The sequence below is a fragment of the Camelina sativa genome, chromosome 12, assembly GCF_030686135.1.
Source record: "Camelina sativa cultivar CO46 ecotype springtype chromosome 12, ASM3068613v1".
NCBI classification, from domain to species: domain Eukaryota; kingdom Viridiplantae; phylum Streptophyta; class Magnoliopsida; order Brassicales; family Brassicaceae; genus Camelina; species Camelina sativa.
Window position 1 is genome coordinate 530,059 of NC_141891.1, and position 20,368 is coordinate 550,426.

At 36.4% G+C, this 20,368-nt stretch overlaps 4 protein-coding genes, 5 non-coding genes and 1 pseudogene across 19 annotated transcripts; 9 read left to right on the forward strand and 1 right to left on the reverse strand.

The window, feature by feature from the left end:
* The first annotated feature begins 528 nt into the window (after positions 1-528).
* LOC104729249 (uncharacterized) lies at positions 529-1,355 on the forward strand. Its single transcript, XM_010448173.3, has one exon. The coding sequence runs from the start codon at positions 690-692 to the stop codon at positions 1,074-1,076; it is 387 nt and encodes a 128-aa protein (XP_010446475.3). The 5' UTR covers positions 529-689; the 3' UTR covers positions 1,077-1,355.
* Positions 1,356-2,253: 898 nt separating this feature from the next.
* Positions 2,254-6,605, forward strand: LOC104729250 (ribonucleoside-diphosphate reductase large subunit-like; annotated as a pseudogene). Its single transcript, XR_015574763.1, has 17 exons — positions 2,254-2,595; positions 2,803-2,864; positions 2,966-3,053; positions 3,153-3,416; positions 3,507-3,747; positions 3,846-3,922; positions 4,010-4,180; positions 4,274-4,365; positions 4,455-4,604; positions 4,687-4,773; positions 4,861-5,025; positions 5,110-5,229; positions 5,322-5,524; positions 5,615-5,764; positions 5,851-5,998; positions 6,183-6,266; positions 6,347-6,605. The product of XR_015574763.1 is annotated as a ribonucleoside-diphosphate reductase large subunit-like (transcript).
* Positions 6,606-7,048: 443 nt separating this feature from the next.
* On the forward strand, positions 7,049-7,171 carry LOC147930072 (small nucleolar RNA SNORD14). Its single transcript, XR_015575688.1, has one exon. It is a non-coding gene; the product is annotated as a small nucleolar RNA SNORD14 (small nucleolar RNA).
* Positions 7,172-7,268: 97 nt separating this feature from the next.
* On the forward strand, positions 7,269-7,373 carry LOC147930073 (small nucleolar RNA snoR99). Its single transcript, XR_015576968.1, has one exon. It is a non-coding gene; the product is annotated as a small nucleolar RNA snoR99 (small nucleolar RNA).
* A 32-nt stretch (positions 7,374-7,405) lies between these two features.
* LOC147930074 (small nucleolar RNA SNORD14) lies at positions 7,406-7,528 on the forward strand. The gene has a single exon (XR_015577266.1). It is a non-coding gene; the product is annotated as a small nucleolar RNA SNORD14 (small nucleolar RNA).
* Positions 7,529-7,571: 43 nt separating this feature from the next.
* On the forward strand, positions 7,572-7,693 carry LOC147930075 (small nucleolar RNA SNORD14). Its single transcript, XR_015577152.1, has one exon. It is a non-coding gene; the product is annotated as a small nucleolar RNA SNORD14 (small nucleolar RNA).
* Positions 7,694-7,742: 49 nt separating this feature from the next.
* Positions 7,743-7,865, forward strand: LOC147930076 (small nucleolar RNA SNORD14). Its single transcript, XR_015577035.1, has one exon. It is a non-coding gene; the product is annotated as a small nucleolar RNA SNORD14 (small nucleolar RNA).
* Positions 7,866-8,458: 593 nt separating this feature from the next.
* LOC104729253 (ubiquitin carboxyl-terminal hydrolase 27-like) lies at positions 8,459-11,557 on the forward strand. 6 transcript variants are annotated; one of them, XM_010448179.3, is made up of 9 exons: positions 8,459-8,941; positions 9,022-9,148; positions 9,237-9,337; positions 9,429-9,668; positions 9,754-9,825; positions 9,942-10,070; positions 10,172-10,309; positions 10,433-10,495; positions 10,585-11,557. In XM_010448179.3, the coding sequence occupies exons 1-9, from the start codon at positions 8,681-8,683 to the stop codon at positions 10,939-10,941; spliced, it is 1,488 nt and encodes a 495-aa protein (XP_010446481.1). In that variant the 5' UTR covers positions 8,459-8,680; the 3' UTR covers positions 10,942-11,557. The 6 variants fall into 6 exon arrangements, 4 of the variants coding, with proteins under 4 accessions (XP_010446481.1, XP_010446480.1, XP_087334908.1 ...); XR_015574764.1 differs by having other exon boundaries at positions 8,516-8,941; positions 9,754-9,839; XR_015574765.1 differs by having other exon boundaries at positions 8,517-8,941; positions 9,754-9,839; positions 9,942-10,073.
* Positions 11,089-14,738, reverse strand: LOC104729251 (uncharacterized). Of its 3 annotated transcripts, none has more exons than XM_010448177.2 (9): positions 14,575-14,738; positions 13,737-13,855; positions 13,410-13,621; positions 13,087-13,319; positions 12,765-13,008; positions 12,113-12,664; positions 11,860-11,976; positions 11,487-11,674; positions 11,089-11,359 (listed from the first exon to the last, which is right to left on the reverse strand). In XM_010448177.2, the coding sequence occupies exons 2-8, from the start codon at positions 13,852-13,854 to the stop codon at positions 11,510-11,512; spliced, it is 1,641 nt and encodes a 546-aa protein (XP_010446479.1). In that variant the 5' UTR covers position 13,855; positions 14,575-14,738; the 3' UTR covers positions 11,089-11,359; positions 11,487-11,509. The 3 variants fall into 3 exon arrangements, with proteins under 3 accessions (XP_010446479.1, XP_010446478.1, XP_019088894.1); XM_010448176.2 differs by having other exon boundaries at positions 14,540-14,721; XM_019233349.2 differs by having other exon boundaries at positions 14,266-14,718.
* Positions 14,739-16,900: 2,162 nt separating this feature from the next.
* On the forward strand, positions 16,901-19,895 carry LOC104729254 (UDP-rhamnose/UDP-galactose transporter 4). Of its 3 annotated transcripts, none has more exons than XM_010448181.3 (6): positions 16,901-17,487; positions 17,854-18,017; positions 18,136-18,320; positions 18,415-18,615; positions 18,778-18,939; positions 19,261-19,895. In XM_010448181.3, exons 2-6 carry the CDS (start codon positions 17,888-17,890, stop codon positions 19,579-19,581), a joined length of 999 nt encoding a protein of 332 aa, XP_010446483.1. In that variant the 5' UTR covers positions 16,901-17,487; positions 17,854-17,887; the 3' UTR covers positions 19,582-19,895. The 3 variants fall into 3 exon arrangements, with proteins under 3 accessions (XP_010446483.1, XP_019088889.1, XP_087335176.1); XM_019233344.2 differs by having other exon boundaries at positions 17,115-17,487; positions 17,840-18,017; XM_087479050.1 differs by having other exon boundaries at positions 17,135-17,487; positions 17,611-18,017.
* The last annotated feature ends 473 nt before the right edge of the window (positions 19,896-20,368 follow it).

Genomic DNA, 20,368 nt, shown 5'->3' on the forward strand with positions numbered 1-20,368 from the left:
ATAGAACTATTGATCATCATCATTAATGTGAAAAAGAAAATAAACTTGTAACGGTAATGTAATTAAACCAAAATCTATTGAAAGGGTGCAAAGCCACCGAATGTCCCACATCGGATGATGATGGTACGATTAAGATGATAACACGTGGAATGAAGGGGGGCTGTGTTTATTCCTTATCAATTACCGGAGTGGACCCCACCAAATCGTATAATTGAAGTCAAAGGCATTTATTTTTCTCTTTCTCTCTCTTCAGATAATATGGGAAACCTCATCACAGAAGGGACACACAAGAGCCGTTGGATCTAGAAAAAGGAAAAATCTTAAAGTCGGTCAATTGCTTTGACGGTTGAGGATCAATTCATTATAATACACTTTGTTCCACTGGATGATAATCAGGCTTTGGTTTTTTTTTTTTCACTTTTTAATAATATTGTTATCTTCTCTGAAAGTTGCAAATCTTTCACAAGACACGTTCTTCTTGCAAACCGACATTGTAGTCTCCTTTTTTTTTCTTTAATAGTTTGCCTTATTTCTTCTTTTTCTTTTATATAAAAGACGACAAAACAAAACCATACGAAAAAAAACAAAACACAGAGGATACACGTAAACGTGATCAGAGAGTGGTCAAAACTCAAAAGGGAGACAAGATAAATTCGATCGATCGAGGATCAAATTATTCGATCAATCAGATGGAGGAGATTGGTTTTTCGGGAGATTCGTCGTCAGAGATTGCGATTTCGGAGACGGAGATGGAGGCGGCGAAGCAGCTCGTGCAGTTGAGCGAAGATGATTCGTTGAGCTGTAGCAGCGGCACTGGCTGGAGCGTTTCCGGTTTCGACGCTTGTGAAGGGAAAGCCGAAGGCGGTCATAATACCAAGAGACAAGATGAAGTTGTTGTTAGTTCCAAGGTTAGAGATCATTTTGTCGGAAATGAGCTAAACGACGGCGTACGAGGTAACAAGAGTTTTATGAAGACGATCATGGAGACGAAGACCAGGATTAATAAGAAGCAGAAGTATCGGTCTATCGCGAGCATCTACAGAGCGACGAAGGAGATGACGAGAGAGGCTAGCTAGCTTGTTGATTAGTCGAAGGGATGGGAATGATGGCTAATTACGTTTTAATGACGTTGGTTAAAAGCGTGTTTTGATTACTATAATGTCATCGTTTTCTATGGGGTTTTGTATGTAAGTATCTGTTAACGTTGAACCGGGAGAAGGTGCTAGAAGAAGAATTGTGAAGCTTTGCAATAATATTTTTTAGCAGAAACTTGTTTGACAAAATGTTAATTTAATCATTTATGGACTAGTTTAAAATTAAAGTAGACGTAATTAAGTGCATTGTAGTTACATTAATACTTAGTTCAAGAATTGTGTTCAATGTTGATACTATATATTGTATTCCGATACCAACTTTTCCCTTTCCATTATATGGAAATTCCATATAAGAACCAAAATGAATCGCATAAAACAAATTTTGGAGTCAAATGTTTTCTGAAAAACATATTGAAAGCGTTTACTGCATGTTTCAAATCGCAAACAAAAATAGCTCAAGTTTGATGATCTTATTTACTATTTATTAGTCGATTAGAGTGTAATGCCGTGAACTGGCGATGTCATGATGTGTTTATGTCGCGCATGTATACAAAACTTGTATGGATTCTCACAACAATTGCCTGACTGAAATGGGATATTAAATAACATCATATAGTGTTCAAGCTTATTATAATATATATATATTTTTTATACCTACTTAATATCATGTTTAACTCGCACGTATACAATAATCTTGGATGGATTCTCACACCAGTTATTATCCAGACGGTTAGTATATAATAGTAGTAAGATAACTAAACAAAGAATTATTCTTTGTTTAGTTATCTTCTTATATACTAACTAAAAAAAAAAAAAACAATAACAAGTCACATCTACCTACTACAGAACATCATAAACCGAATATATGATACTGTTCATAAAAATATTAACCAAATTTAGTTAGTTCATAAAAACATAAATATAATTATCAAGCAATATCACTATCACGTATTCACATCATAATTAGTGTATGTTTTTGCTGGAGCGTCCTAGTTAGTGTTAAACGTTAATTGATAATTTGGGCCCATAAGAATATCACGGACGCTTATTCTCGCCCATTTGGTTACAACTGACAAGGCCTTATTTGATGGATCCTTCTTGCGGAAGCTGGCGGGGAAACCTGAAACTTTTGCGCGGGAGAAAAAAAAAAGAGAGAGTCAAATTCGGCCATTGAGAAAAATAATAATTCTATTTGAAACTCAAAATCAAAATTTAATTTATTTCATCAGAGACGCCTAACAAGTGTTCGATAGAATTCCTCATAGAGAAAAAAATGTATGTTGTGAAGCGTGACGGGAAGAAGGAAACTGTTCGCTTCGACAAAATCACTGCTCGGCTAAAGAAGCTTAGCTATGGTCTTAGTATCGATCACTGTGACCCTGTCCTCGTCGCTCAGAAAGTCTGTGCTGGTGTCTTCAAAGGCGTTACCACTACTCAACTCGATGAGTTAGCCGCTGAGACTGCTGCTTCTATGACCACTAATCATCCCGATTACGCCTCCGTCAGTCTTCCTCTTTTTCCCCTTTCTTTTTATTTTTAGTAATATCATTTGATTTGTCGGTGTTTCCTTGATTTGATAGATCAATTTCGGATTTACATGTGAAATTGCATCTTAGTGATGACTGAGATTGTTACTTGATCTGATTCATGTTGTGATGCTTTGGACATTGGGAAGTAATTTAACATGTTCCAATGTTTATAATTGCAGCTTGCTGCTAGGATCGCTGTCTCCAGTCTCCACAAGAACACTAAGAACTCATTTTCTGAAACGTGAGTGTTCTCTTGATCTATACATAGATCTCTAGACGTATCAGTGACTATTAGTTATTCATATGTGTTGTTGACTTCGATGGATTTTGGGAATTCTTCAGGGTTAGATATATGTACGATCATGTCAATGAGAGATCTGGACTCAAGGCTCCTTTAATTGCTGATGATGTATTCGAGATCATTATGAAGGTAAAATAGCTTGTGTTATATAATCCCTATATCTGGTGATGGAAACTGTGCTTTGGATACCTTTATTCTTATCTTGTTGAATTGTGTTGTTTTCCTCAGCATGCTACTCGTTTGGACAGTGAAATCATTTATGATCGCGATTTTGAATATGATTACTTTGGATTTAAAACGCTTGAGAAATCATACCTCTTAAAAGTGCAAGGCAAAGTGGTTGAAAGGCCTCAACACATGCTGATGAGGGTTTCTGTTGGTATCCACAAGGAAGATATTGATTCTGCTATCACTACTTACCATTTAATGTCTCAGCGATGGTTCACCCATGCAACTCCTACTCTCTTCAATTCAGGAACACCAAGGGCTCAAGTAATGTATCTACAATGATTTTTTTTAAAACAGAGCCACACGTGAATCTGCAATGGTTTTTTACTCATGTGCTGTTGTTTGAATATGCAGTTAAGTAGCTGCTTTCTGATTTGCATGAAGGATGATAGCATCGAGGGAATATATGACACGTTGAAAGAGTGTGCTGTTATAAGCAAATTAGCTGGGGGTATTGGTGTATCAGTTCACAACATCCGTGCAACTGGAAGTTACATTCGTGGCACAAATGGAGCATCTAATGGTATTGTTCCAATGCTGCGTGTATTCAATGATACTGCTCGATATGTTGACCAAGGAGGAGGCAAGAGAAAAGGTATACATTTCAGGATTCTTTGCTCTTATTTTCATGATTGTTTGTGAAGTAATTGTAGTTTGATTTACGTTTTGTATATTTTTTTGCAATTGGTGAAGGAGCCTTTGCCATATACCTGGAGCCTTGGCATGCTGACATTTTTGAATTTCTGGAACTCCGTAAGAATCATGGAAAGGTACAGTTGCACCAAGAAAGATAACTCATTTGCCCTATAATTTAATTCATGGAGATAGCTTACAAAAGACTTCTTTTTCCATTTCAGGAGGAAAACAGGGCCAGAGACTTGTTTTATGGTCTTTGGATACCAGATCTTTTCATGGAGAGGGTCCAGACTGATGGACAGTGGTCACTGTTTTGTCCTAATGAGGCTCCAGGTTTGGCAGATTGTTGGGGTGCAGAATTTGAGAAATTGTACACTCAGTATGAGAATGAGGTGAATGATTCATCTTTTTGGATTTACTGCTTCCTTTCAAATTCTTGTTATATAAATACCAGTTATGTGATGCATCTCTGTTTGTATCTTTAGGGTAAGGCCAAGAAGGTTGTCCAGGCACAGCAGCTTTGGTACGAAATTTGACGTCCCAAGTAGAAACAGGGACACCATACATGCTTTTTAAGGTAAGAAACAGTGGTAGTTTTTTCGTCAATGTGTGTATAAACATGTTTTCTGTGGTTCCCACTTTTTGATTTTTGAATCTCTTCTGTAGGATTCATGTAACAGGAAAAGCAATCAACAAAATCTGGGTACCATAAAGTCTTCCAATCTATGCACCGAAATCATTGAATACACAAGTCCAACTGAAACAGCTGTGTGTAATCTTGCATCTATTGCCTTACCTCGGTTTGTAAGGGAGAAGGTGATCGCAAAAGTGTTCTCTGATTTTATTTTGTTTGGTCATTTAGTGCCTAACTCTTGACATTTCTTACATCTCACATTAGGACACCCCCTTGGACTCGCATCCATCTAAGATTGTAGGCAGTTTGGGCTCAAAGAGTCGTTACTTTGATTTCGACAAGTTAGCAGAGGTCAGTACTTAACTATTTGGTTCATTTTGTTAACTTTCAATGTCTGTGCAATTTGATTGACTTCTTCTTCTTAATTTTATTCGTCAGGTGACTGCCACTGTTACTGTTAATCTCAACAAGATTATAGATGTGAATCATTATCCTCTGGAGACTGCAAAAACCTCAAACATGCGACATAGGCCTATTGGTATAGGTGTACAAGGTCTTGCAGATGCATTTATCCTTCTCGGAATGCCATTTGATTCCCCTGAGGTGAACTTACTTAACATAAGTTAATCAACTTTTCAAAGTAGTTTTGATATCTTTTCTGAATACGTTCTTTGGAATGAATCCCAGGCTCAACAGCTAAACAAAGACATATTTGAAACCATATACTACCATGCACTCAAGTCATCTTCAGAGATTGCCACTAAGGAAGGTACATATGAAACTTACCAAGGAAGTCCTGTGAGTAAGGTATGTATCACAACCAGCAAGTCTTTTGATATTTGTACAACGTTGTCATAAATTCTTGTTCCTAATTGCTGGGCTGGTGTATATACTATCAGGGAATTCTTCAACCTGATATGTGGAGTGTAATTCCTTCGGACCGCTGGGACTGGGCTGCTCTCAGGGATATGATTTCAAAGAATGGAATCAGAAATTCTCTTCTAGTGGCACCAATGCCAACTGCTTCAACCAGCCAGATTCTTGGGAACAATGAATGTTTTGAACCTTATACCTCAAACATTTATAGTCGTAGAGTCTTGAGGTATGTTCTTCAAGTAAATGAAAACTAGCTCCACAAAGTTATGTTTCTTGTATTCTTCCATAGGCTTAATCAGTGGTCTTGTGTTTTCAGTGGTGAATTCGTAGTAGTGAACAAGCATCTTCTTCATGACTTGACGGATATGGGATTATGGTCTCCTACACTGAAAAACAAGATAATACATGAGAACGGTTCCATCATGAATGTCCCGGAGATACCTGATGACTTGAAAGCAATTTACAGGTATAGAACTTCCTTGTTCTTTTAAGCCCTCACTAATCGCGTGTTCATAAACTTTAACCTGTGTGCTATCTTGCAAAATGACTCAGGACTGTCTGGGAGATTAAGCAGAGAACAGTGGTCGACATGGCTGTAGATCGTGGATGCTTTATAGATCAAAGCCAAAGTTTGAATATACACATGGAGAAACCCAACTTTGCAAAACTTACTTCCTTGCACTTTTACGCTTGGAAAAAGGTAACAACTTATCTTACAACTTTACGCAGCTCTCAAAATGGTCAGAATGATTGAACTTGCAAGTTGCAAGTAGGAATGTTTCAGTTGCATGGCTTGTATACTGATTTATACATGAAACTCATTTCCTAATATTTTGGATTTGTATAACTAGGTCTCATTATTATTGTTGTTGTAAATATGAAAGGGTTTGAAAACGGGAATGTATTACCTGCGATCGCGTGCTGCAGCGGATGCGATCAAATTCACAGTAGACACAACAATGTTAAAGGTAAAACAACACATTTGTGTCACAGTGTGATTTGCTTGTTACTTAGACAGCGAAATTGACATTTGCCTCTGTGTATGCAGGAGAAGCCTAATGTGACTGAAGAGGAAGAAGCAACAGAAGAAGACAACGAGACTAAGATGGCACAGATGGTTTGCTCTTTGACAAACCCTGAGGAGTGTATCTCTTGTGGAAGTTAAAACAACACAAACAATTGAAGGAGCTAACGAAACAATTTAAAGTGTTAACGTATTAATGTAGTAGGCTTTAAGATTGTCTTGTTATGGTGGTGTGTATAAACAAATCTGTTTCTTTTCCAATAGAGAGGTTTAGTTTAATTAAGAATTTGTTTTAAGCCCATTTGGGATACCCAAAAACAAATGCGCCAAATTTGCTAGGACCAAAATTTAAAACAATAAAAGCCCAAGAATCCATCTAGATTGTTCTATTACGGCGCTTCGAGCAATATTAAAAATAGAAAACAAGGAAAAGGAAATAAAATCGATAGATCTCAACCGTTGATCGTGTAAGGAAGACCAAAACCCTAATCATCGGACGCCTCTTCTCTCTCAGTATATAAAAGAACTCATCCTCTCATACCTCTCAGAATAAACCCAAAACCTTGAATTGGGCAGTCCCCGAGTATAATCTCTTCGATTTAGTTCTCTGATAGGTTTTGTAATCGTTTAGGTTTTGTAATCGCCGTATTAGATCTTAAGATGTAGTTGTCTGATTAGGTTTCGTTTAGAGGTTTTGGTGTCTGTTTTCTTAGATTGATTTGGTTTGGTTGATGATGATAAATCCAAAGGCTTGTTTCTCAAAACATTCGCAGTGGCCGCCTAAAACTTTCGCCTTTCGCCAGGCTTGAGAGTTTATGATGTTTTATCCTTCCTTGGATGTCTGAAACTTCTTTAATCCATTGTCTTCGTTTTTCTATTATGATGGTTTTAGATTAGGGACTGAGTTTTTTTATAATGTCTCATTAGCAGAATTTGATTTCTCTTAGTGCTTAATAGGATTGAACAAAGTCCCTTAATATCTTAATCCATCTGTCACTTTGTCAGCAGTCTTAATTTGGTTTCTTGCTGATCATTATAAGATGGGAAACACAGCTCTGTTTTAGCTCCAATTGTTTTTGTTTTGGTCGATGAGGATAAACTTTAAGGCTTGTTTCTCAAAACATTCGCAGTGGCCGCCTAAAGCTTTCGCCTTTCGCCAGGCTTGAGAGCTTATGATGTTTTATCCTTCCTTGGATGTCTGAGACCACTTGTTTTAATTACTGAGTTTGGGTTTTGTTTTGTTGTTTATGGTTAATGAGGATAATATGAAGGCTTGTTTCTCAAAACATTCGCAGTGGCCGCCTAAAGCTTTCGCCTTTCGCCAGGCTTGAGAGCTAATGCAGCTTTATCCTTCCTTGGATGTCTGAAACCTATCTATTGTTTTCAAAGTTTTTGTTTTTTTTTTTGTCTTGAAGAGAAAGATCAATGATGATAAATGTTAAGGCTTGTTTCTCAAAACATTCGCAGTGGCCGCCTAAAGCTTTCGCCTTTCGCCGGGCTTGAGAGCTAATGCAGCTTTATCCTTCCTTGGATGTCTGAGATCTTTATTCATTCCATTGATTAATTTGTCTGATTTGATTTGCTATTCTTGTATATTATCTCGTCTCCTTTTCTCTGTCTATTTTGCAGGTGATTTCTTGGCCAATGGTGATAGCTTCATCCCATCCCTTTTGCTGGATATTGGATGAAGAGTTCTTTCGTTGTTTCTTGTCATTTTACTTAATAGTCAATGTTGAAAGATGAGTAGATCTATTGTTACTTGTTTCCATGTTCTTTGTACGTTTATAATGAAAAAGAGTTTCGTTTATTGGATTCTGAATTCATATTGTAACATTCAATGGTTACATGACGTCTCTAAGGCGTATTAATCATGTTTTCACCCAATTAAAAGTCTAATAGACTCTAAAGAGTTTATTAATGCCATAAAAAACTAATGCCTTGACTTAAAAACTAAGGGAATGTATTGAAACAATGATTTTGGAGGATTTGATGATATTTAAGAAATTTGGAATTTTTGTATATTTTAGGGAAGTTGATATGATTTATAGGAAAATTCTTTCAAATCCCACCTAAACATAGGATTTGTAATTTTTACACAAATCACTTAAAATGTCAATTTGAATACATAATTTTAGTAATTGTAAAAAGAAATTAGTAAACTATATAATATGAAATCATTCGTGCGAACTAAACCGGACCTAATTGTATTGGTATTCTGTCCGCCGACCTTGTCTTATCGATCGGGATAGATTCAGGCGAATCAGAAACAAGTCGGAAGTTCATATAGTCGGATTAGTCCCACTGATATATATATAGAGAGAGACCAAAGCGAGGGAGTTCAACTCTGTTTAATTGAGTATGGTGTCCCTTAGGGGTTCTTCCGATACAAGAGCGATCGTATGTATCCTGACAGATAAATTTAAGGTTTCAAACAATTGGGTTTCGCATTTGTCTTTGGCTACTACTACTATACTCGGTGTTGCTGGTTTCATATTCGCCCTTAAAGACGGTCGATTCCGCAACCTCAAACTCTTCTCCGCTTCAGAAAAAGACGATGCTTTCCTCGTACCTGGTCTGCAAAATCTCGGCAATAACTGTTTCCTCAACGTCATCTTACAGGTAACAAAAAATTACTGATGGCTATGGTTTGATCGATTGAATTTGCACAATTAGGATTTGTAAAAATTTGACCTTTTCAGGCTCTGGCGAGCTGCAAAGATTTCCGGAGTTTTCTTGAATGGGTGATAGAGGATGCGAGAGATACTGTAACTGGAGAGATGGACCAACACTTTCCTCTTACCTTTGCTTTGTCTGCCTTGTTACAAGGTAAGTTTTCCTCTATGCCACTGTGTTTTTTTTGAGTTGAGACATGGTTATGATAGTTACATGAGTAAGCCTTTTGTTACCACCTCAGAGCTCTGTACAGTTGGAAGAAGACGATCTGTATCTAACCCTCGTGAAGTTATGCTGGCCTTGACAGATTATGCCAGAAATTTCAATTTGACTAGCCAACAGGTTTAGTTTTTGTTTATACTATTAGACCAAAGGATAGAGATATAACTCAAGTTGGTCGTATATGAGCTAATGATCTTTGTTTGAAACATAGGATGCAGCAGAAGCCCTTCTTCATCTTATATCTTCTTTGCAACAAGAGATTGTTTTTTGTTATCGTCCTCTCCAAAGTAGTAATTTATCAGATATACTTTTTTCTCGCAACTTGAGAATGCTTGCTCCTAGTGAAGGCCTCCATGGTTTGATGGAGCTCAAGAGATGGCATAAACATTTGCGTGGACCATTTGATGGTATTCTTGGTAGTACCTTGATGTGCCGAACTTGTTCCTCTCAGGTATTTAGGATTACATCTCGCCAGTAAAGTGGCTCTTGCTATTTGTTCAATAGTCATTTGATTTTCATGTTTTTTTTCTTTGCAGATTTCGTTGGAGTTTCAGTTTTTTCATACTCTGCCTCTTTCTCCTTTACTCCATAGTGGTGGTTCCAACATTGTATGTTATGGAAGGTTCATTCTCTTATTGCTATATTGATTTACTATTGTGATATTGAAACTTCTACAGATTTATAACATTTCTCAAGTGATTTGTACTTTTGGGATGCTCTTTAGATGTTTGGATGCACTTTAGAGAATTGCTTGAAGAAGTTTCTCGACACTGAGAAAGTTGAAAACTTCTTCTGCCATAGATGCTGGCATGGTGCTGCACTGAAATATCTATCTGTGATAGGAGCACCTGAGGTAGTTAAGTTTACTCAGCTTTACTCGTTGTTGTACCTTTCCTTTGCACTTGCTTTACATCTCTTATCTGACCCGTGTGTATTTGAATTGGTTTCAATCAGACAGATATAGAAAAGCTCAGGAACTGTGGCGGAGATGACCAATGCGACTGTAAAACTTCTCATTTTCTTGAAAGAATGCCTTGGTCAAATAGCTATTCTCATATACTGAAGCAGTTAATCATCTCCCGTTTCCCAAAGGTATTTACTTACTCAATGAAGCTAGACTAGGTAGTAAGTGTTTGAAACCCGAGAAAGTTGAATCCAGTATAATCACTTTTCTTTCTGACTCCCATTTGACTCTCTCTAGCTAAATTGTTACAGCTTCTATGCATTCAAGTGCAACGCGCTTCATTTAACATGTATGGAGAATCCTACAAACTAACGGTAGAGTCCTTGCTACTCTTTACCTTGTCTACATTTCATGTCTCGAGTCCTAGTTACTGTTCGTTCTAATATCAATTTTATCTGTACAGGGACATATCGCCTTCCCACTGGTCTTGGACCTCTCCTTGTTCGCACCATCTCCAATAGGATTAAACAAAGTAGAAGGGATTCAGATGTCGTCAAAGTACCAAAAGGCAGAAGCATCAAGAAACAGCGACAACCTGTACAGGCTTGTAACGGTGGTGGAACATTTTGGTATAACGGGAAGCGGGCACTATACAGTTTATAGAAGTGTGAGAGTTGCATCACAAGAAGAAGAAGAAGAAGAAGAAGAAGAATGTGAGGAATTGAGATGGTTTAGTATATCTGATTCAGAAGTTAGCAGAGTTTCAGAGAGTGATGTTCTTGGTGCTGAAGCTAGCTTGCTCTTCTATGAGAGGGTTTAATGAAGAGAGTAATTAAATCAGAGCTTGGTTATTTCATTGGATTGAATCATTGATTTTTGCTGTGATTCTGTTTTTTGAACGTACACGTGAGGAAGTAGAAACTTATCTAGCACTACCAAACTGATGGAAAATCAAGACAGGTGAGCCTGGTAACAAAATAGTTAGTTTGAAGCTTTCAAACGTGTGCAATATTATTGACAATCTGTTGCTTTCTTGAGAGAGTAGAAGAAAGATGGAAAAAGATAGTAAGGTGAAACAGACAGATCAAAGAGTATATTATATTTACACACTGATGATTTGTTCAGTAGAGAGACATCTACATCACTATACTTGCTCTTCTGTTGGATAGAGACCAATTCGTCTATTTTTTAAAGGATCTTCTGGTCCTATGGAAACATGTTTAGTAATTTACCTTTCCCTGTCAATCAAAACACGCAGAAAGAGTTTTTGTGACAATTTGTTGTATCAGAAAGGAGTTCTAGAATAAACGGTTCCAGATATTTTGAGACTTGTTTTTATATTTGGAATGCATTGATTTGTTGTACCTGTGGAATATTGTTCATGTGTTTCAGCTCCATTTCTCTTCTAATGGAGACTTTTGAATTTTTGTTTTCTCTTCTAAAGGCTCCATTTCCTGCAAATCTTTTACCACAGCACCGAAGCTTACACTGTCTCCATTAGTAAACTTTCGCGATGAAGATAAACCGAAATCAAATGGTCCCCGTGACTCCGCCTGCGTTTAAGAAATCTCATGTCAAATATTCCAAATCTAAATGGTAAACTAATCTCAACTTATTGGCCCAGCTCATGTCGTTAGAACGTGGGGTTTCCATTAGGTACGTATGCAGCAAACATATGTGCTTAGAGAAATGTGAAGCAAAGAGACCAGAAAATTGGAAAGAAATAAAACTCACGTACCCACTTGATTCCTGAAAATCCGAGGCTGCTGTCCTGATTAAACACCGTGGAACCAAATAATGGTTTTGCAGGTTTTGAGTCATCTTTCTGTTGCTCCTTCTCAGCTTTTCCATTTACCTACCAAATATTCAAATCTCATTATCATGAGTTGCAAGTTCTAAAAACTTCTGACAGTAGTGATACTAGAAATGCTTGCAGAAGAAAAAAATAAAAAAACATGAAAACACCGCATAACATAAGAAACGTTATTAACCTGCTCGTGAACCTTCGGTGAGGTTGTTGTACGCTTTCGGAATGAAAATGCATGACATGTATCTTCTGCATCGAATATAGACAAGTGTGACGGCTCAGGAGGAATATCAGAGCATGGTATTCGAGGGCGATCTGTTTGGTTGTCGAGGAAAGCATTTAATGAATCAGATATTAGAGGTAATGGTGCTTGTTGGATAGCTCTCTTTGTTTCCCATGTTTTGCTACAGTCACTTATCTTTCCTTCTCCTACTGGTGATGCTTCAGAAAGAAAGCCTCCGATACTTCCACTTGACTGACCATTGTTATTATAATGAGCTGGTTCTTGTTGGTGTTTAATATTGCATCTATCTTGTAAAGAAGCCTCGGAAAACAGACCCCCAATGCTTATGTTTGTAAGATTGTCTTCCCAGAGAGTTGCGTTTGAACTTTTACTGTGATTCCCAAAGTTTCCCTTCAATGATACTTCTGATAGCAAGCCACCAATACTTAAACTTGTCAATCCATCATCCCAGAATAACAATGTCGGGCCAGACTCATCGTGTATCTTGTTATCCTGGTTAAACAAAAGTAGTCATGACTCATGATTCCTGGCAAACTGTTGTATAAGATTTGAGTTTAAAGCAAGAGAAAAACAAAAATTTTACCAAGCATACCTTTGACTCAACTTGTTCATCGGTAGGTATGTTTTCCGAGGGAGGCATGGCAGTCACTTGATTTGAAGAGGACAGCATTGTAATTGGGTTGTCTAAACCAAGCATCTGCTTTCCAGTAAAACTGGCACCCTCTACCTTATTACCATTGTTATGTAGTTCTTCGTTTTGAAAACAAGCAATACCCGGAGTTGAAGGACATGGCGGTTCGTGGGTTTTATGCTCAATGTCAGAAGACCACCCATACCTAACGAAACAACACGAATTATATTCATATTACGCGGCTACGCTCAGAAAGTTTCTTTGAACGGAAATAGATGCAAACCTTAAGCGAAAAAGTGGTGGAGCTCCAATAGCTTCATAGACAGCACCGGTAGTGATGTTGCTGTTTGCTATCCATTTATGACCAGAAGCAAGTAGTGGTTTATCATATGGGTACAACGTGGGATCTCCCAGGGCAATCTCTGAGCTGCCCCACTTACTGTGAATGTGTTGAAGTACTGAAGAAATCTTCTTCCGTGAGCTAAGAGTGAGTTCCAAGTATGGGTGAAAGCCGTCCTATGAAGTAACAAAAAAATAACAAAGATGAAACTCTTAACTAGAATAAATACTTATTGCAAGTCTTATGGTCAGATCTTAAAGCTTTACCTTTTCCAAACCTTCACGGGTACGAAGATCCAAAGGAAAGAGCTGCAACTTCATTTTTCCAGAACTTGGAACCTCTTTGCACGAATGGAGATCAAGGACAGGTACTTTTTGAGCTCGGTCTGGGGTATGTAGCAGCTTTTGATCCAGAGAAGATGGAGACTCAGCTGAACATTTAGAAGGGGACTTCTCCTCTTTTCCACTAGTATTCTTTCCTGATAGATGAATACCCCAATTACAACGCCACCAAATCGTCGATAACAATTCAGACTGAGATGCAGTGGAAGAGGATCAAGTGAATATAATTGAAAAGGTTCAATAAGCTTTTACCAGAATCATGGGATTTTTTAGTAGTTGTTTTCATACACTTGTTGGCTCTGGTGAATCTTCCTTTCTCTTTGATCTCCTTTGAGGGCTCAGTTGCAGTTTTAGTCCTCTTTCGAGCCATTCTGAAAAAGAAGAATTCGGTATCAAAACTCAAAAGAGTCAAATCGTTCCGTTCACAGAGATTTCATAGCAAAAAAAACTACCTATATCATATAGATTGAAACCCTAGAAATCCAAGTGCGTATCGGATCGAACGAACTTAGAAACAAGCTCAATTAATCATACAAACAAATTCAGTTTTGTTAAGCAAACACGATTTTACAGTCGTAAAAAAATTTAAGAAGAAAACATTCAAAATCCAGATCTAAACCCAGAAACTCACAACGCGTTTCAAATCTCGACTTATATCCAATACCGAACGAAACTTAGAGACTAATTAGATTCGAATTTGAGATAAACAAAGACAGCTATAGTCAAATTACAAAGTTCCTCAAACGATTTTATGAAGATTCAAGGAAAAAAAAAAGAAGACCTCCGAGTCATGGAGATCGGAACCCTAGAAATCCTTCGAAAACTCGATGATCCAACCGAACCAAAATCCTTAGCATGAAAAATCAATCAGACATGAATAAATTCAAATTGAGAACAATAATCACAATCTAGATCAGAAAATCTTACGGTTTCATCTCAAATCAAGCAACAGATGAACGAATTGGTGGAGATTAAAGTGAAGATAAGCACATAAATCGCAAAATTCAAAAAAACCTCAGAGAGATTGATTGACAAGGTTTTATAAAATCACTGACCTAAATTAGTTAGAGACGCGGGATAAAAATCTTACTAGACGATAGAAGACGGAGCTAGCAGACGAAGATCTTCGAGAAGAGACCGACGAATCAAGGAAAAAAAAAAAAAAAACTCGTGAGCAGAAAGAGAGAGCAGCAAGGCGGGAATATTTTCGATGAAAATGAAAATAATGGTGGACAATAAATTTCTCCCTCCATTGGCTTTTCCATATACTTCATCGTTTTTTCAAAAGTTTTTCAGGGCTAAAACCGTCATTAGAGATTTGCGGTCGGTTTGTATTTGGGCCCAACAATTAGCCCATTAATTTGAGCTAAGTCCACTAGGTTTATCTTAGCGCGCACTGTGGGATAAGACCCAATATACTACACAAACACAACTCAGTCTATTATAATCATCATATCATGTTAAAAGCTAAATTATATAGAATGTATTTTATTTGATAGTCTATTAAAATGTTTCTAACTAATATATTGAATTACAGTGTATTTTACATCATTGTCTTTTTCTGGTTAAAATGTTTACAAAATATTGATACTTCTAAATTAAATAGAGATTATTAATTATTGACAGAATAATATATCATTAGTACCTACACAATTTTACAAGCCCATGATTATGTGGTGTTGTGAGTGATTAAAGTTAAACTACTAATTAAGAAAAAATCTATAAAAAAAAAATATATGATATTTTTCGAAACGGATTATATGCTAAATGCTGCTTCGCACTTTGACGTACTAGTAAGGGAAAATAAAGTGTCAAAAAACGAATTAATTTGAAGATATAGCAAAAGTCATACTATGAGTTTCTTTCGCCATAATGTAAGGTTTTGAATTCATTTTCTCGCAAGTGTCTCCTCTCTCTCAAATTGATTTTGTTTTGTCAAGTACCAGTACGACGTCATTTTCAAAAATCATTTTCATGGTCATGGGTCTTGGTTTTATATGATTTATTCAATAGGGAATCAAACACTAGTACACTTGGATGCAAATCATTTCAGTTTTTTCAAAGGATCAATCATAGTTTCTTTTGTCGACAAATCATAGTCTGATTAAGTGTAGTATATCAAATTCAGTCTAAAAATAAGTGTAAGTAGATAATGACAGAATCTAAAAAGCCTCTGATCTATGATAATCATTTTGACAGAAACTTTAGGAAATCAATTAGCACTTCTTGATTTTGGATCCAATAATTTTCATAAAACATGTATATATCCTGATGATGACTATCCGAGTAAAAATATTTCTACTATACAACTAAGTATGATGAATCTATGATAATATCGCCTAATAATGTATCTAACTGAAACCTTACCCTGAAAAAGAAAAACAGTTCACATGAAAAGCATCGAATAACGACAATAAGAAATACACACATCTTTTTTTTTTTTTTTTTTTTGAGGATCATGTTTTAAAATAACGACATGTCACACATCTTTATATTGTAATATGTTTTAAAATAAATATAGAAAGAAAATTCAAAAGAAAAGTAGTCTGTTCTGTTGAGGATCTAAAACCAAACGGAACCTGTGTCTTGTTATTTTATTTATCGTGTTGTCCCCCTTTCTCCTTTGCCTTGTCCTTTTGTCGATTATAAAATCGGTCACGCCTTTTCACTTCCATACTCCTCTCTCATTTCCATCTCCCATACTCTACCACTTTTCTAGATTCTCTCCTCTCTTTCTTTTCTTTTTTATGTTTTCCTTAAAAGTAAAAAACATATAGTATCAATGTTTTACAATAGCCAAAATAATTACAGTATTGCTTTATTTACTAAATACCCGACGTCCCGACGTAATAGAGGAACCAGCGAGCGATTTTATATTCGGGATGTATTTTGGGTATTGCTGAGTACGAAGAAAACGAGTCCGACAACTTGGACAGTAAAAAACTATAAACGACCAACCCACGAGACAATAATATAACTTCCGAGAAAACAGAATGAAGGTTGTGCTAGTTGTATGAATGATTAGATTATAAACAATAAGTTGTGTATGTATGTATCTTGTGTGTTTTTTTTGGCAGTTGTGTGATATGACGTTGTTAACTGTCCTGTCAAGGTCATATAACTCATGTGGCATGTTTTTCCGTCAAGAGGCCCATGTATAAGCACGTCTGAAACTGTATATTAATTAAGAAATTAACCTTGACAAAGAAAAATTTGGTATGAAAATATGAATGTTAAGTTTTACCCTGACAAATTAAATCACACAAAAACCAAACAAAAAAGTTTTAAAAATACTATAAAAAATAAAGTTTAGTTTGAAAAATTCAACAGAAACGCGTACGTTAAGAGTTAAGTTTTGCGTATTGTTTTGTTCTTCTCAATATTGAAAGACGTTTTTGACGCTCTAACGAATATTCGACGAGTGTTACATAGCCCACGAAACATAGGAGTTAGATCCAACATTCATAAAATAAAGAAAAATATACTACATTACAATAATTGAAAAAAAAGAAAAAAAAGAAATAGGAATTCAAATTACATGTTAATTTATTCCCCCAGTTAGATCTAAGTTTAGTCGTGTCGTGCCCTCACACTAATTAAACAAAAAGAAATAAACTGAGTCATAAAACAAAAACAAAAAAAGAAATCTTGTAAGAAAGTTTTTGAAGAAATTAAGGGAAAATATTTATATATTTGAAAAGAGAGAAAAAGATTCTTCACCATGGCGTCGCTTTTAAATGGCAAGAAGGGAGACTCTCTGAGGAAAGTCTCTAACTGAAAATAAATTTTTTTTAAAAATAATTATAAATAAAAAAACGGAAGAGAGAAAAAAAAAAAAATAATATCACTCAAAATTCCATAGTTTGTTTCTCTCTTTCAATTTCATGTTGAATTAGTCCTTTGGGTAGACTTCTTCGTCTTCCTCCGTCCGCGTCGCCGTAAGACGCCGCCTCGGCAGTATCTGTAACCGCCGTGGTGCTCGTCTTCTTCTCTCCGTCATCTGGTAAAATTCATTTCTCTGTTTTTACTTCAATAGACCTTCTTTTCCAATAAACTTGTTTGGTTTATTAGTGTCCCTAATTCTCAAATTCCTGGATTGTAATTCATTGTAATGTGGTCGTATCAGAGTATTGGATCTGATTTGTAATTTTAGAGTAAGAGCTATCGATTCCTTTGGGATTTCCATCTTCTTCTTCTGGATCTAAACCATTTTTTTTTAAGATCGTGGAAGCTCGATCCAGAAACAGCTTAAAAAGTTCGGTTTCCTCTTTTTTTCCGATTGCCCTGGATTGATCATTAAGATCTATTGTTATTTACTCGATGAGTTTGTTTTAGCTAGCTCTAATTTGAAGAAGATTGAAATCTACAGAGATCTGGAGATTGAACATAAACAATATAAAAAGATGACAGCAACAAGCAAGACGGATCAAAAAGCGGCATTAGACATTGCATCATGGCTATTCAATGTTGTTACTTCCGTTGGAATCATCCTCGTTAACAAAGCTTTAATGGCTACTTATGGTTTTAGTTTCGGTCAGTCTTCTTCTTCATTCTTCTTCTTCTTCCCCATATAGTCAACGCTGTTGTTGACTTGTTTCCAACACAACACTGATCTGATCTGTTTTTCTAAATCTCTTTTTACAACAAACAGCTACTACATTAACCGGTTTGCATTTCGGAACAACCACATTGTTGACCACTTTCTTGACATGGCTTGGTTATATCCAACCTTCTCAGCTTCCTTGGCCTGATCTTTTCAAATTCGTTTTGTTCGCTAACTTCTCTATCGTTGGCATGAACGTTAGTCTCATGTGGAATTCTGTTGGTTTCTACCAGGTCTGTCCTCTCTCTATTGCGTGTTTCCTTTCTTTAGTTTTTTTTTTTCTGTTTCCGGAAGATGACTGACTGTAGGGTGGGGATTTTTTGGCAGATTGCGAAGCTGAGTATGATCCCGGTTTCTTGTCTTCTTGAAGTTGTTCTTGACAATGTCAGGTATTCTAGAGATACAAAGCTCAGCATTTTGTTAGTTCTTGCTGGTGTTGCCGTCTGTACTGTCACCGATGTTAGTGTTAATTTCAACGGCTTTCTCGCTGCCGCTATTGCTGTCTGGAGCACCGCCCTTCAGCAATACGTAAGTCCTATGACTCAAGATCTTGGTCAAATCCACCCTTGCAATTCTGATCCTCATCCCACACATATGTTGTTTATGATCAGATTTAGCTTGTAAACCCGAAATTGAAATCTCAAGTCTAATAATTGTTACTTCATTTTTTTTTTTTTTTTTTATTGGCAGTATGTACATTATCTACAGCGGAAATATTCGCTCGGTTCTTTCAATTTACTGGCACATACTGCTCCAGTACAAGCTGCATCATTGTTGTTGGTCGGACCATTTCTAGACTACTGGTTAACTAACCAGAGAGTAGATGCATTCAACTTTTCATTTGTTTCTCTGGTAAAGTTTCTCCTCTCTTTCTTTATAAAGTTAAAGTCTCTTATGATCCAAAACATAGTGATGATGAGGTGGTTGGAACATAGTGGTACTGTAGTATTCATACCATTTTGCATAAGTTAAAGTCTCTTATGATCCAAAACAGAGTGATGAGTTGGTTGGAACATAGTGCAGTACTAGTAGTCATACCAGTTTGCATTTTGTTCAGTTTTCAACAACTGATGATAACCAACCAGTTATAGGCTCTTAATTATTATACTCTGTTTGATTTGTCTTCTTACCTAAGCTTAATTTATCTAACCCTGTTTTATTTTTGGGGGGCAGTTCTTCTTGATACTTTCGTGCAGTATCGCGGTGGGGACCAATCTCAGCCAATTCATCTGTATCGGAAGATTCACGGCGGTGTCTTTCCAAGTACTTGGTCACATGAAGACAATTCTGGTTTTGGTTTTGGGATTCACTTTCTTCGGCAAGGAAGGTTTAAACATACAAGTAGTACTTGGAATGCTCATTGCCATCCTTGGTATGATCTGGTACGGTAATGCATCTTCTAAACCGGGCGGTAAAGAGCGTCGTAGCCTCTCTATTCCCATAACCAAGTCACAGAAACTATCTGAAACAACCGAATCTGATGAGAAGGTGTAGTAGAAGAAAGAAATAAAGAGAGAAATGATCGCATTGACATAGAAACAAAAACAAGAAACTCAGATACAAAACAGGTAGAGAGTATCAAATGGGATATTTTATAAACAAAAAAAATCAAAGTGTTTAAATTATTTAATCTACTGAACTATAATTTTACAGAGCCTTTTTTTTTTTTTGGGTTTTTCTGCACTATTTATATTTTGGTTAATCTTTTCTTTTTGGCCTTGGCATTTTGCAACTTTGTTTTTTGCCTTCATAAAAGAAACATCATCATCCACCCATACGACTGATAATAAAATCTCAGTTTTATAAAATTTTGTCCTTTTATGATTTATTACTGTCACCTGCAATATCAACTTTTGTAGGTATTTGTATTTGTAACGTAAAAATATTTATTCTCTGGGTCCATGAGGTTTCTTTTTATTTTTATCATACAGTCAGTACTAAAAGAAATATCTGCATTCAAAAATGAAGGGAATTATTTATATAAACAATGGTTTGGTTACTTGAATGCTAATATATCTATAGCATTTAATGTTTGGAGATATCATGGACTTTACGTAATCTTAACTTTGACAATGTCATCAACCCATATAAAATCAATCTCTCTATTATGAATAATCTCAAAGCACATGGACTCACCCCCGCTGATCGCCGGGTTTTAAGGGTTTTATTTTTCAAAAATTAAATATTTCATTTTTCTTTTCTTAATATATGACGTCTCTTATTTAAAGAAACGGGGGAATGCACACGTGTAAAGCTCAGTGTTGAAGAGGTCGTTGCGTGT